Genomic DNA, 18,277 nt, shown 5'->3' with positions numbered 1-18,277 from the left:
TATGTGTTAGCATACGGTATTTGTTTTTCTCTTTCTGACTTACTTCACTCTGTATGACAGATTCTAGGTCCATCCACCTCACTACAAATAACTCAATTTTGTTTCTTTTCATGGTTGAGTAATATTGCATTGTATATATGTGCCACATCTTCTTTATCCATTCATCTGTCGATGGACACTTAGGTTGCTTCCGGACACTTAGGTTGCTTCCGTGTCCTGGCTATTGTAAACAGTGTTGCAATGTACATTGTGGTACATGACTCTTTTTGAATTATGGTTTTCTCAGGGTATATGCCCAGTAGTGGGATTGCTGGTTTGTATGGTAGTTCTATTTTTAGTTTTTTAAGGAACCTCCATACTGTTCTCCATAGCTGCACAACCATTTCTGTCTTCAAGTTTCATAACTGCTCACTCCCTTGCCCTCTTAGGCCTGATGCTTTCTGCCTTGCTGCTGTTATTACCTCTGGGGTACTGTGATCTCCTTTGTGGTTTCCCTACCCTCTGCTCACGCCTTTGTCAACAGGCCTTTATTCAACCCTCTTCACAATAGCTAATTTGAGTACTGCCACTTGCTTCCCGTTTGGACCCTGACCTGTACAGGTAAACAACTGTCCGAATGAGGTGCATTCCCTCGAGATAAGGAACGTGCAGGTGAGGGGCCTCCAGGGACCCATGAAAGTACCCCGAATGAGCAAGAGTCAGCTTTGAACATTTGCTGGGCCCAGAGAGCACAAAGCTGTGTTACAATGGTACCAGTTAAGTCTGATCTTTACCAACTGCCTTTCCTCCCTTCCTTTTTCTCTCCAACTCCTTCTGGGGAAACAGCTTAGCAGGCTGAGGGAAGAAGTGAGTTAGAGAGAGAAGGAGCTGACCATGTCCCTCTCTTCCTGGCGGTTGGCCTTAGCTGGGGAAAGGGAGAGAAGTCTTATCTTTGAGTGAAATTTGAACTATTGAGACTCTAGTTACAATATAGAAGGACCAATGTGGGTTTCTGTTGTTTTTGTTGTTGTTTGTTTTGCTGGTAATTAACAATGAACAATTGAGTTACTGGGCTGCCCAGTTTCTTCCAGGGGCAGGAGAAGAACTCTCTCTATTGTGAGGATTTATAGAAACAGGGGGAGAACAATAAAAAGCAGCCTACATAGGCGCTTCCCCTGTATTGTACAACATGCAGGCAGACCATCTGTAGCTGTTAGTCCCTCCCAGAGAATACAAGGCACCTGGAGGAGAAAATGAATGGTGGTAAACTTTCCGTTTTCATCTTTAAGTAAAATGATCCTGACATGAACGGTAGTGAGGAAAATGAAGATGAATTGGAATTGAATTGGGATTCACTTTTTACTACCACTTCTACCAACACAATGATTCCACGAGAACAGTAATTTGTGTTTGATTTCTGAACCGTTGGAATCTAGTCCTTTGTAGAGGTATGGAAATTATTATAAACCATTACAAACACAAAAAAATGTTCAAAGAATGATATAAATAACACTAGTATTTTGGAAAATCTAAAAATCAGCAGTTTGCCGCAGCTGCCTTAGACTTGGGCTTTGTTTGAAGCTAGAACGGTTCAGAATTGGTGGAGGCCTCCTTCGTGCCCTCCCCTAGCCCCACCCTCCCTCCCTGAAGGTAACATCACTATCCTGCTGGAGCTCCATAGCCTTCCCTTCGTGCTTTTATATTCGCGCTCTGTGTCTTTAGTGCCCTGTAAACATTACTTAGCCATTTCTTGACTTAAGGGGTGGCAGAGTGTTCTCTTTATAACTGTTTGTCAGACTGTGCACCTGTACGTGTGTGTTTTATGAATCTTTCATGTCCAAAGCTCCCATTCCCTCCCCCCCGATAAAAAGTATTGAAAATTTTGGAATTTACACGAATGGTATGGGTCCATATATATCCTTCAGCAATTTTCTTTCTTTCAATCACCATTGTGTTTTTGAGATGTATTCACACTGCTACACGTAAATCTAGTTTATCCATGTTGAATTCTCTAAGGTGTTCCACTGTATGATTGTATCACAGCTCTCGCTCCCTTATCCACCCCCTACAGGGGACCTTTGGGTGGTCTCCTGTCTTGGTTCTTGTTTGTTTGACTGTTTGCTATGATAAGAACAATGCTGCCAGGAGTGCCCCCTCGGGCACACATGTGACACCATCTCAGGTGTATGTTCCTAGGCGTGGAATTGCCAGGTGGTGGAGGTCGCATATCTTCTAGATATTGCAGATATCAGATATTGCCAGATTCATCCCCAATGGTTGGTCATAGACTTTATCTATACAATTCACTTCTCCCTGCTTCTCTTTTCCTTTTCTTTTTTTATATGGAAATTGCTCTGCTCTGCTCTCTGGGTGTCCCCTGCCCACAGCTCTCCGTACAACAGTGCCCTCATGGTTTTCTGAATAGACATCAGTATTTTCAAAGCACCACTTAGAGCTTTTTGTTGGTTATTTGGAACACAAAGCACCCATCATTTGTATCTGAGCACAGACGACCCTGGTTTCCTGTTGGTAGGTCTTGCCCAAACTCATCATCAGTTTCCTTGGGGTTTTAGGAAGGTATTACCCAGCTCCACTACACTTGCAACAGAATAGGTCCTGCGAAACAGTAAGACCTTTTCTGGGCTGAGACTGGCCAAGCACAAGAGAGGACAGATGGAGGAGCCGGCCGTAGTATATTTTATCAGATACATTTTTGCAGATGAAGTCGAGAGGTTAGAATCTTGTCTATTGTGTTTGATTGTTATGGACTGTGTCCCCTCCAAAATTCACATGCTGAAATCGAATCCCGAATGTGATGGTATCTGCAGGTGGGGCCTTTGGGAGGTAATTGGGTCATGAGGGTGGAGCCCCCATGAATGAGATTAGTGCCTTTCTAAGAAGAGACCAGAGAGCTGGCTCAATCTTTCCAGCACAAGTGGACACATCGAGAAGCCGGCAGTCTGCGCCCAGGAGAGGGACCTCACCAGAACCTGACTCTGATCTCAGGCTTCCAGCCTCCAGAACTGTGAGAAATAAATTTCCATTGTTTATCAGCCACCTAGTCTGTGGTAATTTGTTACAGCAGTCCCAACTGATGGAGACATTGGTCAAATGCCTAATTCACTCAAAGCAGCACACACGGTTTCTGCACATCTGCACAATGAAAAAAATGGCTCTGGCAACTGGTAACAGGATCATCAGTGTTCAAGTGCTCAAAGGAATAGACAGCCCCTTCCTGGGGCTTGATGTATTTTTGCAAAGAAGAGTGATTTATAGAGCCTGTGAGCAAATGTGGGTAGAGAGACGTGGTGACTGGGACCATGGTGACCTCCACCAGTTATGCCAACTCATGTTGGTAGCCCAGGACTGTGGTAGCTCTGTGTCCAGGGGCTCTGCCCACTGCCTGGGCATTTGGTTCCTGGCACCCAGAGTCAGAGTTCATGACAATTCACTGAGCATCTACTTTGTCCTCAGCTCCATCACATATACACCTCGCTCAGCACTGAGATCAGTCCTGGGGAGTAGATGTTCTTCTCTTATGGACAAGGAAATGGAAATGCAGGAAGGTTAATGGGCCAAGGTCACATGACTAGTGAATGGCAGAGGCACCATCAAGCAGGGTTCTCCTGACTCTAGAGCGAGTGTCTTTTTTACTAAACCATGGTCGCAGTTCAAGACTCGCCCCGGGGCTGATGCCCACAGCCTTCCATTCTCCAGAATGGCTGCTGAGGGAGTCTGGAACTACTCAAAGGGTCTGGAGCCTTGGCAACTGGGAACTGGGCAGGGAAATGGGGTGGGGACTCCTTATTACTCCCAGCCTCCATCTTGAGCCTGGAAATTTGGCCAAGGACCTTGTGTCACCGAAGTTGACCCTATATTCACAAGCACCTGTGGATTAGAATCGGCTCAGGTGGTGAGACTTTATCACTGGTCTTACAGAGCCACCTGAGTCCTTTTGGAACCAGCTGAGATGCCATCTCAGCCTCTGGAGCAGCTGCTTCCTTTACTTTCTCCCTTACTCCAAAGGGTCAGCATTTGGATCATTCATTTCAGGTAGGATGAAAACATCTCTAACCCATTCAAGCCCTCGCATGTCTCCTCACCAAGGTTGTGAGTGTTTTCTGCATGTCTTAAGGAACTCTGCATTCACAAAGAGATACAATTGTGGTACTTGACGGCTGAGGAGTGTTAGATTCATTTGTTCATTCAACCAGGGATCTGTAGATGCCCGCTAAGTCCCAGGGACTGTGATGGGCTGCTGGGCACAGGATATCATTTAATCCAACCACCCCCATTTTACAGATGTTGGAACCTAGGCACAGAGTCCCTTAGCTGGTGAATCTTTAAGGCAAAAATCTGATCCCTTAGATATCACTGATTTATTCAGCTAACACTTAGCGAGGACCTTCTGTGTGCCAATCACTGTGCTCGGGGCTGGGGGAGAAGGATAAAAGACTGCGTAATTACTAAACAAGGTGATAAGTTCCCTTATAGAAGCATCTGCAGAGTTCTGTGTGAGCCCAGGGGAAACTGAGATAGCTCTGGGGAAGGGAAGCTTGGACTGTCTGCCTTTGGAAATGTCTTAAAAAGAGCTGCAAGTTCCAAAGGGAGGAAGATGTGTTCAAAGCTCAGAACCTTCTCTTTAAGCAAAGGCTTAATGACAAAAAGAGAAACAGAAGTTGCTTTGGTTGAACCAGGTGAAAATCCCAGGGTCCTGCCATTTGCACGCTGGGTCCCCTCACCCTCACCCTGTGGTCCCAAAGGGGCCACAGTGTGGCCCAAATGGGTCCCCTAGAGCCCATTTTGAAAACCACTGGGCTGGCTGATGCCGGGAGGGTTGCTCCAGTTGTCTCCATCAGTGGTTCCTCCCCTCATCCTGGAATTCCTGGTCTCACACTGGGTGCTCAGTCTAGTCTGCTGACTAAATTGATGACAGTCTGGCCTTTTGCTTTCTCTCAAATGTGTGGCTCCCGGGCTCAGAATTCCAAAAAGCATTTCAAGACTCAGTCTTAATTTTCCACCAAACGGGAGAAGGTGGCAATGGTGGTGGCCTGTCTTTGGAGAATGGCAGGGACGCCACAAGAGGTCACTGCAGGAACACTGTTCAGGAGAAGAGAACTCCTCAGAGCGCTCTAAGCTGGAACAACGAGGTAAAACAGGGAGCCTTCAGGGTCAGTGCCTCTGTCGACCCTCCTTAAGGCCCTGCTGGGATTCAGCGCTGTCACTGCCGGCTCTTCAGGTCAGGTAGCGTGCACTAGCCAGTGGTAATCCAAGGGCCCCACGAGGCATTGCAGCTACAATGGCCTGTTCTCAGGGGTTGCTTCTGCATGGCATGTGGTCAGCGTGGGACTCCCCGGGCAGCCCCAGATCTCGCTGGGCAGCGTCTGCAGCAGGTTTACCCAGAGACGGCCAGGAGTCCTCAACCCCTCCCTGGGCCTGGGCTGCAGGCGTGTGTACCCGGAGGAATCGCCCAGTGCAGGGGCCGGGTGAAGGCTTGGGTGAGGGGGGGGTCTCCAGGGTGGTACAGATTATTTACTCATCAGTCAGTTAGCAAATGCTGAGGAACTCGAGCTACCGCCTGGGGCTTTCTTTTCCTAAAAGGGCTCTTTGACCAAGACTTCCTTGCTCAAAAATGTTCAGTGGCTCAACTGCCTGTGAGAGAAACGTTCGGATTCAAGGCTCTCAGTGAACTGGCCCACCTCACCGTGTTAGCCTTTTCCTGGATTACCTCAAATCACCTCCCCACAAAGTCATCCTCCCCACAAAGCACAAAACAAACACATACCACACACACATACACACACACACACACACACACACACTGCATACACCCCCCACATACATATACATACACATCACACACACACTATATACACATACATCCCCCTCATACATATGCATCACGCACACGTTATATCCACATACATCCCCCCTCATACATACGCATCACGCACACGCTATATCCACATACATCCCCCTCATACATACACATCACACACACGCTATGTACACATACATCCCCCTCATACATACACATCACGCACACGCTATGTACACATACATCCCCCTCATACATACACATCACGCACCCGCTATGTACACATACATCCCCCTCATACATACACATCACGCACCGGCTATGTACACATACATCCCCCTCATACATACGCATCACACACACGCTATATACACATACATCCCCCTCATACATACGCATCACGCACACGCTATATCCACATACATCCCCCCCTCATACATACGCATCACGCACACGCTATATCCACATACATCCCCCTCATACATACACATCACGCACCCGCTATGTACACATACATCCCCCTCATACATACACATCACGCACCCGCTATGTACACATACATCCCCCTCATACATACACATCACGCACACGCTATATCCACATACATCCCCCTCATACATACGCATCACGCACCCGCTATGTACACATACATCCCCCTCATACATACGCATCACGCACACGCTATATCCACATACATCCCCCCCTCATACATACGCATCACGCACACGCTATATCCACATACATCCCCCTCATACATACGCATCACGCACCCGCTATGTACACATACATCCCCCTCATACATACACATCACGCACCCGCTATGTACACATACATCCCCCTCATACATACACATCACGCACCCGCTATGTACACATACATCCCCCTCATACATACACATCACGCACACGCTATATCCACATACATCCCCCTCATACATACACATCACGCACACGCTATGTACACATACATCCCCCTCATACATACACATCATGCACCCGCTATGTACACATACATCCATACACATCACGCACACGCTATGTACACATACATCCCCCTCATACATACGCATCATGCACCCGCTATGTACACATACATCCCCCTCATACATACACATCACACACACACTATATACACATACATCCCCTCATACATACACATCACACACACACTATATACACATACGTCCCCCTCATACATACGTATCACACACACACACACACCGAATCAGCCTTCCCCCCCTCCCCACCCCAGCACACACACGACAACTATCCCCTGCTCCCACCCTCCTCTCTGTGGTTCTGACTCCTACTTATTCTTCAAGGCTCAGCTCAGGCCCATGGCCTTGGTGACACCCCCCAGGGGCCACTCTCTGTTAAGATCCTGAAGCTCTGATGGTCTGTCCCTCTCACCTGCCACATTTCACATGCTGCTTGGTAGTGCGATGGGCCTTTTAAATTTTAATCACAGGCACTTGGTAGAATTTTGATTGTGAGCTGCAGGAGATCCAGGCCCTGATCAAATATTGCTCGGAAGAGACACCTGAGAGGGAGGGCACAGCCCCTGTTCCTGGGATGGCTTCCCGGGTTCTCTTCCTGTGCTGTGAGGCCGTCAGAAAGCAGGGTTCCTGGAGTACGTCACCTCTCAGTGAGTTATGCGCTAATGTCAGGCCTCTCGCTTTCACAGAGGGTCAATGCGAGAATCATCTTGTTGAACAACATTTCGGTATCTTTTGTAAAACTGCAGTTGACGACATCATTCACTATGTCACTCAGTGTCCTTTACACAAAGGTCCCCACGATAAATTCTGGTTTGTGTTTAGTTCCAGGAGAAATTCTATTTCTGCAGATAAATTAGTTAGTATGCTTCCTGTGGTCAGAAAATGAAAACTGTGTAACTCTGGGTACTCCTCTTTCTGCTTGGTGGCTAGATAAGACAGAGTCGGATTTATTGCCTGTGTGTTGTAATCCGCTCAGCTGTGGGCTCCGAAAGCACTTACTCCTTCTACTTCTTTTAAATGGACTTATTTTATGTTCAAATGTCTCATTACACTTTTGCAAGATGTGTGAGTCTGGGAGTCATCTGGGGAAGCATTGACTTGGCCTGTTTATTGCCTGTGCTGGCTGCCGGGGGTACAGAGATTAATTTGACTGCACCCAGCTTTCCAGGAGCTCACATTTTAGCGTGGAGAATAGCTATGGAAATAAATAATTACAAAACAAGGTTGGTGCTTCAGCAGAGGTGCATGAGGCTAAAGGACAAAGCAGACTGGGGAGAAGCTGGTGGGCAAGGCTGCATGGAGGAGGTCAAGGCCGACTTGGTTTGGGGCTACAGTGGGAAGAGGACAGTGGATAGAATAATACATGTGTCTAAATCTGGAATTAGATAAAGAGTTATCTTTTTAATGTATATATCCCCTTGTGCTGGCTATGCACCCTTCGAGGGCAGGCACTGAATTGCTGTCCCTCTGTGGACTCCATAATGCTCAGCCTGGGGCTGAGGGCCGTGCAGTGTGGTGGTTACAGCACAAGCTCTCGAGCCGCGTCTGCATTTGCATCCTTAGCTGAGCAAAGCTGGGTAGGTTCACCTTAACCCCTTTGGGCCTTAAGTAAAGTGAGGATAATAGTAGTACCTCCCGCACGGGGATTTTAGGAGCTTTAAAGAGGGAAATACAAGTAAAGAGCTTAGAGCCACGGCACATGGGGAAGTACTCAAGAAACGTTTGCTGATTAGTCCCAGCTGCATCACTGACAACACTTTACCACGCCGGGGAGCTAGCACAACAGAGAGGGAAAAACACACACAGCTGAATTCAGCAAAGCACTCTCAACTCAGCCAGCTCGATCTAGTTCAGTTAGTATCACTTCCAAATGATGCTCAATTGAAAAAATAATAGTTTTATTGTTTCCTGAAATAGTGTGCGGGAGTCAGCCCTGCTCTAAGTCCACCAGTAACTTGTTTGTTGATGATATTCTTAGAACTGGTCATTGATGATTTTCTTAAGGAACCCACCCCCTCCAGCTCTGGCTGTCACATCAAGGGGGCCCACTGGGCCCAATGCTTCTCTTGCCCCACTCTGTCTCCGTTGGTTTCCCTGGTCACTGCCTTTCAAAAGGACCAGGGTCCCTTGGGTGGGCAGTGAATGCAGGCAGAACCATGATGTGGATTTTCAGCCGGGAAGGGGTAGAAGTCTTCTTAAGAGCAAAGATGCTCATGCACAGAACGGGCCTTTCCATGGGTGCTTATCTGTGTGCCAGTGGTGTGGTGGGAAACGTTTAACAACTAGCTCTCTGGGAAAGAAAGCCCCAGTTTATAATAGTATTTGCCCTTGGTGTAAATACTCCCATTGTGGCTGATTTCAAGCTGCCAGTGTGATGTCACTGAGGGTGGAATTGGGAAGAGAGGCACAGAAGCACACCGTGAGACAGTGTTTCCAGGACACAGATGCAGTCACTGTAAATAACCTCATGAGCAGAGATAGCAGTAAAATGTAGTAAATTAATCAGGAAGTGATACATTTTGAGTATTCCCCAAATTCCTGACATGGTGACATGCTCTCCTGATGTGGGTGAGTGGCTCCAGCACGTCACTGGATCTGGCCTTCTTTCATCAATCTATTGTCTCTTCCACACGGGGCCTCTCACCTCACCATTAAGTCTTTGCTTTACGAGATTACACTTCTGCAAATTTTCTTGGCCAGACGTCTACTCATACAAACAGAGACATATTCTTATGCAAAATACACGAGAAAACCTCTCCTGCTCAGACTTACTCATTACTCCTGACCTCCCTAACCCCCCAAAACCCCAGACTCAACCAAGCGACCCCACCTGCACTTTCATGGAAACTTAGGAACATGTAGGTAAAAGAAAGAAATAATATCAAAGGGAATACTTGAAATGGAGGGTGAGGGAAAGTAGGGAGGAGAAGAAGCAGACAAAGAAACAGAACAGAAAGGGGGAAGGAACCGCAACACAAACAAACCCACAGAAATGGAAGGGTGAGACCAGGTGTAGTCACTGCCTCATCCCTGTACTGAAGCCCAAACTACAGAACGTCAGGAAGCCAAATACATCGAGCGAGCTGTTTTTGGTCTTACAGGAGCCGTGGGTCCTGGCCTTCAGCCCCAAGGTTAGTCTGAAGGGCAAGGGTTAAGGCAGGAAACGGCGCTGTAAATAATCTGCTGCATTGAGAGCTTTCTCTCAATGAGAAGCAGTCCCTTCTGAAATGTGTCCCTTGGGACGCATTGTGCACCCGCGGGTCCACAGCCCCATCAGACAAGCTCCTAAGGCGTCTGGATAGCAATGTGGCATTTGATCTCAAAATGGCAGCTGGGAGATGGTAACACTTCTTCTCTAATTGGGATAGTATGCTTTTAAAATAAATAGGTATTTCAAATGCTCTTAATTAGACTTTCAGCCAAAGTGCTTTCTGTTTGAAGTTTGCTGATTACTTCAGGCAAAGTTGGGCCCTGCTGCACCTGACACCTGCTATACTTCAGAAGAAGGCTCCCAGAGAGGTGAACACAGGAATTAAGAAGGAGCCTGAGGTTGAAGAGATGCAGCAGGGTTGGGATGGGGGGGGGGGGGCAGAGAGGATGGAGCACCTCTTGCCCCGAAAGCCATGGAAATGACTCCCCAAGCCCTAGAGCAAAACTGCCCTTGGAATTACTTGAGTGGTATTTTCCACATCATTGTTTCTGTTCAACAAGCATCATGAAGACTGAAGAAGAGACGAGGTGGCAGCCAGCGCTAAGGATGACTCCCTCTCCGGTGACCTGCACCTCGGCATAGGTCCCCACAGAGGTCCCTGTGCCCTTCCCAAGCACAGCGCTATGAGTTAGGGCCCCAGGCAGCCCTGGCTGTGTGCTGGGGAAGGCTCTCCGCAGAATCCTGGCTCCAAGACCCTGCCCAGGCCTCTGGCAATGCGAGGTCCCAGCACATCTGCCTGACCCCTCAGTCCCGGGGCCGACAGGGAAAAGCTCAGGCTCCGTCAGTGTGTCTTAGGCTTCCTTGTTCTGTGTTTCTGATGTAATCAGTAGTTATTTGATATGATCATTGTTCTGACCAAAACTAAACAACCAACCTTCCCAATAATCCAAGTTACTAGGCTCAGATGGATTACCCTCATGACGCTGGGGCTCTACTCCATTTACCCCCAGAGATCCTGCACACAGGATTTCTCCAACTGCAGGTCATTCCAGGGGCCAGCCCCTCCCAAGGGGAACCCCGTTGTTCGGAACACATGAATTGCTTATTTAATCAAAGCTCTAGAAGGCTTGATCCCAGGCTAGTGGGAGAGGACACGGGGGGCCCTGCCCAGAAGCCCTGTTCCACCAGCCTTCCAGGGAGCTGCACTCTCCTCCTGGGTGACTTCCTTGGGTCACATGTCACAAGGGGGCATTTTCTGCAGATGCCCGCTGCCTAAAAGGTGCCCAGGCCCTCTCACAATATCACTCTGTTGGTTTAGTGTTTGCATTATTAATGTATGAAGTGGGCCCATCATTGTTGTGGGCAGTAAATTGCATGGGGACCAAGAGCGCCCAGTGTGGACTCAGAGACCTGGTTCAAGTTCTAGTTTCAACACTTACTAGCCTGTGACCTTGGGCAAGTCACTGAATCACCTTCATCTGGAAAAGGCACTGCACTCAGGACTTGTGAGGATGAGGAGACGTGCACATAAAGCAGTGCACAGAGATAGTTCAGCCACTGGTAGCTGTTTTCATCACCAACCATTACTGCTGGGATGAGTTAGGCGTGGTTCTAGAAAGCTCCGAGTAGGACCCTGAGGAGCTGGGACATAGGGGGTGAATTTAGGTTGGGGTTGGGGTGGAAAAGGTCAGAGGATGAGGCAGCAGCCGGGAGGGTGGGGTGCCAGGTGCTGACAGCCGGAAGCAAGCACACAGGAGGGGGAGACTGGTCCCAGAGAGGAGGGGCGTCCCAAGAAAGCTGCACTGACCGCAAACTTCCCCTCCTTTAACCTTCCCAAGGGTCCTGGTTGGGTTGTTGTTCAGCTGGGCGTGGGCTTCCCAGACCAGGTCAGCCTGTATTACCTTCCCCGTCTGCTTGCAGGCTCCACTTTGTACCCACCTAGAGCTACTTGCTGCACGTGCCGCTGGGTGATTTCTTCCTTCAGGCGACCTGTCAAAGACACAAAGCAAACCACTGGTGAGTCTCCAGTGGGCTGGAGGAAGACGTGGCCTCGGAAGCAGGTGGCGAGCTAAAAAAATTAGGTAGAGTATGAAAGACCAAGCAAGCATAGCCCTGCGGGCCCTGGATGTGTGGAACAAGAGGCTGCAAAGGCTGGGGCCCTGGCATGTCAATATAAGCACACATTTCACCTTTGGACTCACTATCTGTGGGTTCAGTTATCTTAGTATGTCCCTCATAATCTTTGCTAGGGCTACGGTCTCTTAAACAGTTCTATGTGTGTATTATTAATGAAGGGGGAGGAAGGATTTGATCTTTTAATAATTTATAGGATCCCTTTTAAATCCACTTCTTTCTTTTAAGCTATAAGAAACTGTGTCAAAAAATATGGTGGTTTTAGTTGACGATAACCTTAATTTGAACACAACAGTTGATCATTTGGTAGGAAACACATCTAATTCCACGTTGCATCAATAAAGGTCTAGTGTGTAGATCAAGGGAGGTGAGAGCACTGCTGTACTCTGCAGTGGTCAGACCACAGTTGGTTATCTGTTCTAGGAGCTACTTTTTGTAAGGAACATTAGTAAAATAGAAAATACTTAGAAGATGATAACTCGGATAGTGAGGGCTTGGAAACCACGCCATGTGAGAAATGGTTAAGGTGACTGGAGATGTTTAGACAGGAAAAAAAATATTTGGAGTTATGGGGACAATGGCTGTCTTTAAAAATCTAAACATTGTTATATGGATGAGAGAACAGATTTATTTTTGTCCTACTGCTGAGGGTAAAAGTCAAGTCGAATGAAGGCAGACTTGGGGCTCAATACGAGGAAGAAACAGCTCACAATGAGGATTGTCTCCATGTGGATTAAGTTGTCTCAAAATGGACTAAATCTCCTGGCAGAGCAGTGAGCCCCTTCCTGAAAATGCTCAAGCAGAAGCTGGGCAGCCATCTGTTGGGTTGTTAGATGGAGAATTCCTGCCCTGGGTAGGAGCTGGGACCAAATGACCTCCAGGCTTCCTCCATCTCTGAAACTCCGTGATGCCGTGCTTGAGGCATGGCTGCAACAGCAGCCCTGGGGTTTGTTTATGTCCAAGCGTTCAGCACACTTGTTAAAACATCAGCGCTGTCTGTATTGCACGTCCCATTTGGGAGATGTGATCAGGACACTGGGGGATTCTGAGAAAGCCTGGGAACTTCATTGCTTCCTTTCCTCATATACAGTACATTCTATGCCTCAAAGGCTACACCTGAACTGAGTTTCCAATGAAGCAGTCACAGGAGACCTTGTCACTCCCCAAAGGTTCTAGGGCACTCCTAGAATATTATGATTGGGAGGGATGGCAGAGGTCATTCAGTTTAATTTCCCACACAATTTAGGAGTCCCTTCTACAGAATGAAATGGTCATTTCACCTCTGACTTATATGTACCCAGGCTGTTCCACTGGTTAAATTGTATATAAGGAATTACTGATGTGCTATTGACACCTGATTCCTTGGAATTTTCCTATTTGGACCTGGTGTGTTCTCTGGAATAGCATAGAAAAAGGATCCTCTCTCATGGGCAGTGAGACCCTTTTACACATCTGGGGGTGCTATGGTTTCTCCACTTAGATGTGTCCTCTCTGGGTTAAACATCCCCAGTTCTTTCAGCTCCACCTCGGAGGCCACTGTCTCCTGGTGTGTCACTGTGCAAGTCTGCCCTGCCTTCCACGTGTCCCCCCTGGAGAGGATTAAGCACAGAGAGGGAGCCAAGGACTGGGCGGAAGCAATCATTGCACCCTAATTCCAAGCGGGGGCAAGTGAGAACTTAGGGAATGTGTTGGAAGCGGGTGAGGAGGCGGAAACCTAGCTCAAGGATGAGTATTGGATGAGCCTGGAGCCACCAGGATCTGAAACCCAGCCCAGCCACGGCCAGAGGTGGGCTCTCTTCCCCACTCTTCCCCACGTGACCCTACTGTCTGCACCAGCAGAGTCAACAAGTTGGGGGCACAGGGGTGGTGCTGGGCTGAGCCTCCAGTCTGCCTCAAACATTGCTGACTTGATTTTTAAAGTAGCACGGCACACACAGTCTTCAAATAAAAGGAGATAGTGCTGTGGCGAATGCAGCGGCCCATTTAGACACCTCTCTCGGTTTTGGGGAGGTCATCGAGGGCTTTCTCACGCCCACAGTATGGAGCACCGATGCTGCTGTGGCGCCTGGGTGGTTTCCTGGGTATCTGGCGCAGGTGCCACGAGCCTCTAACGTGCCTGGGTACCACCCTCCTAATGAGACTGGACAGTCACCTGCTCCTTTAGAGCCCACACGGGCTGCCTGCCCCCCCTGGAAACTACCTTCCTGACAACAAGCCTCCCCGCCAAAGAGTGTCCTCGATGGCTGGCCTCCCTGACCATGCGCCTCCCCAGCTCTGTGCCTCCCATAGGTGCTCAGCCTAGTGTGTTGTGGTTTCCCCTGTCCCTACCGGAGTGACCAGGCTCCCCTTCCCAAGCCCTGGGGAGGCTATTTTGGAAGAACAGGGTGAAGCATTCTCCACAGATCCAGCCTGGGAAATACTGCTCATGAAAATAAAGAGGGGGGTTTTGCCACCAGGACTGAGAGTTCTATAAACTCCACAAACATAGATACCTATTCCCAGAACAGTGAGCCATCCCTAGGGATCGTGAGGTGGGACGTTAGAAAGCCGCATATTGATGAAGGTAGGTGGAAAATCTGTTCAGTGATGCTCAATTTTGGCCAATTGGCTAACATCTCCCACCACATGGCATTTTTTGTTTTTGAGATCTTCCCAAACAAGCTTCTAAAAATAGCCTTATGGCCGATACCTAATTGCATTTTCCAACAGAGCCATTCTTCATGTGAAGGTAACAGTCTCTGTAATCGGCTGGATCTTGCAGCTCCATAGGTCTTGGCGAAAGAAGGAGTTGAGGGGGATTGCAGAATTCACTCAGCATGCGGCTTGCTGTCATTAGCACGGTGATAAATTTGCTACTTTTGGCCTGGGTTCCTGGACACATCCCTGTCCCGAGGTATGGAAAAGAGATGAAACGGAAACAGAGAACTCCCAGCCCGAGGCAGGAGATGGTCTGGGAGGGAAGCCGGGGAGGGGAGGAGCGCTCTGCTTGTAGGAGAATGGTGGTAATTAGTAATTTTGCCTCCCGTAACTTACAACAGTACATGCTGGAAACACCTTCTCTCGCTTTTGGATTCATTACTTGACAAGAGTGGAGGCGGCAGCAAGGGGTGCAGGGGTACGCTGAGCTCCAGAAGAGAGGCATGACCTTCTGTTTAAAAACACCTGCGTGCAGGGTATGCATCAAGTGGTAGTGCATATGAGAGGCATTATCATCATGCGGAAGCAAAACTCATTTCTTTACAGTGATACTCAGTTTTCTGGATAAAACAGTTTTCCTCAAGCTTCACACTTTATTTTGCACGCATGTGAGTTTGAAATCGTTCACCAAGTGAAAGCTGTTTAGCTGGTCCAGAGCAGAGCCCTTCACTTATTCTCCCTTGGTACAGCTGTTGCAAGCTGTCTGTGCAGCTTCCACGATGCGATGCCTTATTGAGGATGTTGATGTTACTGTCAAGCAATACCTATTTATTGCTCCTCCACCCTATGTTAAGCACTATGTTCTAAGTGCTACGGAACCTACAAACTAATAGAAGACGCCATCCTAGTTCAAGAAAGTTAGCATGATATGGGGGATGGCAAACAGGTGGCCTGCATGCTCTTCCTTTAAAAAGCTGAACCCACGGTTGACCTTGCCCTTCCATCGTGGATGGTTTGCTTTCCTGCTGAGCCTGAGTTTGGCTCTTCAACCCAGTACTTTGGGCAGCGATAACCAGTCACTTGGAGTTGGGGTTGAGATGAAGCAGACCTCTTTGCCGTTTTGATTATACCAGAAAGTAATTACAGGTGTGTAGGTAGAGAGAGTTAAGTTCAAATCCCAGCTCTGCTACTTCCTAGTAGGGCAGGTTACTGAACATCTCTAAGCCTCAATTTTAGCATTTGAAAAATAGGAATAATAATATAACTGTGATAATACCTGCTTTACTGTATCTCAAGACTCGTGGGTGGATCAAGAGATAACGTACCAGCATCTGTGACGCATGACACTAGCTTTAGGCATCAAGGTACTTTCGGACATATTGGAAGGATATTATGTTCATAAGATGACAGGCCCTGAAGGGCAAAGGGCTAAATGTCGATCAGTGGTAGAGGGAAGTTCAGAGGAGGAAAACGTGGGTTAGTGGCATTAGGAAAGGCAACATTACTAAAGGTGAGACTTGAGTGGGTTTCAAAGAGAGCAGGGGGTTAAGGGGGCCGTTGGGAAAGGCCCAGAGAGCTGGGCCCTTAAAATCAGACACATTCATCTCCTCCTTGCTAATAAATATTTCCAGTCACAGAGAGCTGTTGGAGCAAGATGGTGGAGGAGGCCAGGTATACATTGGTTTGGGGCAGGGGTTGGAAGGAGGGCTTGAATCGGGGAGTAAGGCTGGGGGGAGACCGAGTTCTAATCATACTAGAGTCCAGGATCCTAGGTAATAATTACCAAGGGCTTTGGACCCAGGTAAAAATCTCTTCTTCTATTTGACTATACTACTATTGTATCCAGGGAAAATCAAATGAAAATAAACTTCAGTAGCAGGATTGGGGTGTGGAGAGAACACACAGAATGTTTCCTGCCTGAGGGGCCTCTTTGAAAGGGAAGGTCTAGTTAGTGGTTCTGAATTTGGAGCATCAATTGTGGCTATGACATAGAAGCCAGTTTCCCTGTGCTCTAAATAGAGGATTGTGATTCCCAAAGGCTGGATTCCCTAAGCTGTTTGTAAGGCTATCTGTAAAAAGAATGGGCCTAGCATAAATTAAGCGTGCAATCCTTAGATGAATTTCCAAGAAACGAGTACATAAATCATTTGAAGCCTTAAAATCAGGCACATTCATCTCCTCCTTGCTAATAAATATTTCATCAGGCTTTATCTAAACTTGTTTGTGTAATTTGAGAATCTATTGAGGCAAGAACCACCTCTTCCCACCATAGCAATGGTGGGTAAAATTAAAAAAGAGAATATCGAGAAGACTTTGCTGGGTTAGATTACAAGACGTATTTCTGAAGACCAGGAGCAGGACAGAGATGCAAAATGGAAAGTGGAGCTTAAGACTTCAGCCTCGAGGCTCCGGTCCAGAGGCAGGAAGGAGGTTGAAAGTGCAAGACATGGTTGAAAGCTGCAGGGTGAGGAGAGCCTCCCCACCACCCAGCCTGTGAGTGAAAGGGGACGGAGGAAAACAAGTGCTGCCTGATGTCGCCTGGGGCTTGGGTCACGCCCACTGCAAGCCCAAGGTGGAAGAAAGGGCAAACTCAGCCTCTCCGCTTGCTAAGCCGAGCTGCCCACTGACTCTGACCAGGTCGGCCACAGCCCTGTCCCAATACTGCCGGGAGCAGTCGCTCCAAATTGTCCTTCTTAGAGCTGCTTCTGTACTGGGGGCCTGGAGGGTCTGTCAGACAGAGAGGGATGAGCACAAAGGCACAGGGAGAAAGAGAAAGAAATAAAATGGTTTTCATTAAAAACGAACCTGCCCACCAAAATGCCAAAATATATGAATAAATCTAATGCTAGGGCTTCCCTGGTGGCGCAGTGGTTGAGAATCTGCCTGCCAATGCAGGGGACACGGGTTCGAGCCCTGGTCTGGGAAGATCCCACATGCCGCAGAGCAACTGGGCCCGTGAGCCACAACTACTGAGCCTGCGCATCTGGAGCCTGTGCTCTGCAACAAGAGAGGCCGCGACAGTGAGAGGCCCACGCACTGCGATGAAGAGTGGCCCCCGCTCGCCGCAACTAGAGAAAGCCCTCGCACAGAAACGAAGACCCAACACAGCCAAAAATAAATAAATTAATTAATTAATTTTAAAAAAAAATCTAATGCTAAAAAAAGATAGCAAAACCAGTAGTTGGGACCTGAATTTGTTATAGATGAAAAAGTAGTTTTCTGGACAGGCAGAAAAAGACATTTATTGATGCAGAAGCACAGACGGCTGAATTAGCCATACTCTTCAGTTTACTGCACACCATCCTTGTCAGTCTGGGCAAAGCCGTGCGCACACGCGCGTGTGTGTGAGTGCCAGTGTGTGTGCATTTTTATCCCCGTTCCTCATGCCCCACCCCTATTCCTGTGCCCCGCTTCTTCTAACAGGCACACATTCTAACTGGTTTGATGCATACCCTTTTATTGTATGTACTCTTACATCTGCGTTATAAGTTTTCTGTGCAATCTGTAAGCTATGGAAGTAATATTGTGCTACAGAGCTCATTCTGTTTCCTACTTATTTATC

The 18,277-nt window shown here is 48.0% G+C and overlaps 1 protein-coding gene across 1 annotated transcript in view; it reads right to left on the bottom strand.

Annotated features, from left to right (window-relative positions):
- Nucleotides 1-18,277, bottom strand: part of KIF6 (kinesin family member 6) — a 395,266-nt gene that overhangs the window by 28,164 nt on the left and 348,825 nt on the right. The window contains exon 16 of the mRNA XM_061197444.1: nucleotides 11,884-11,934. Coding sequence (XP_061053427.1) covers nucleotides 11,884-11,934 — 51 coding nt within the window. The remainder of the gene's footprint in view (nucleotides 1-11,883; nucleotides 11,935-18,277) is intronic.

Source organism: Eubalaena glacialis, chromosome 7 (genome assembly GCF_028564815.1).
Source record: "Eubalaena glacialis isolate mEubGla1 chromosome 7, mEubGla1.1.hap2.+ XY, whole genome shotgun sequence".
Lineage (NCBI taxonomy): Eukaryota > Metazoa > Chordata > Mammalia > Artiodactyla > Balaenidae > Eubalaena > Eubalaena glacialis.
This window is presented reverse-complemented; position numbering and strand designations above follow the sequence as displayed.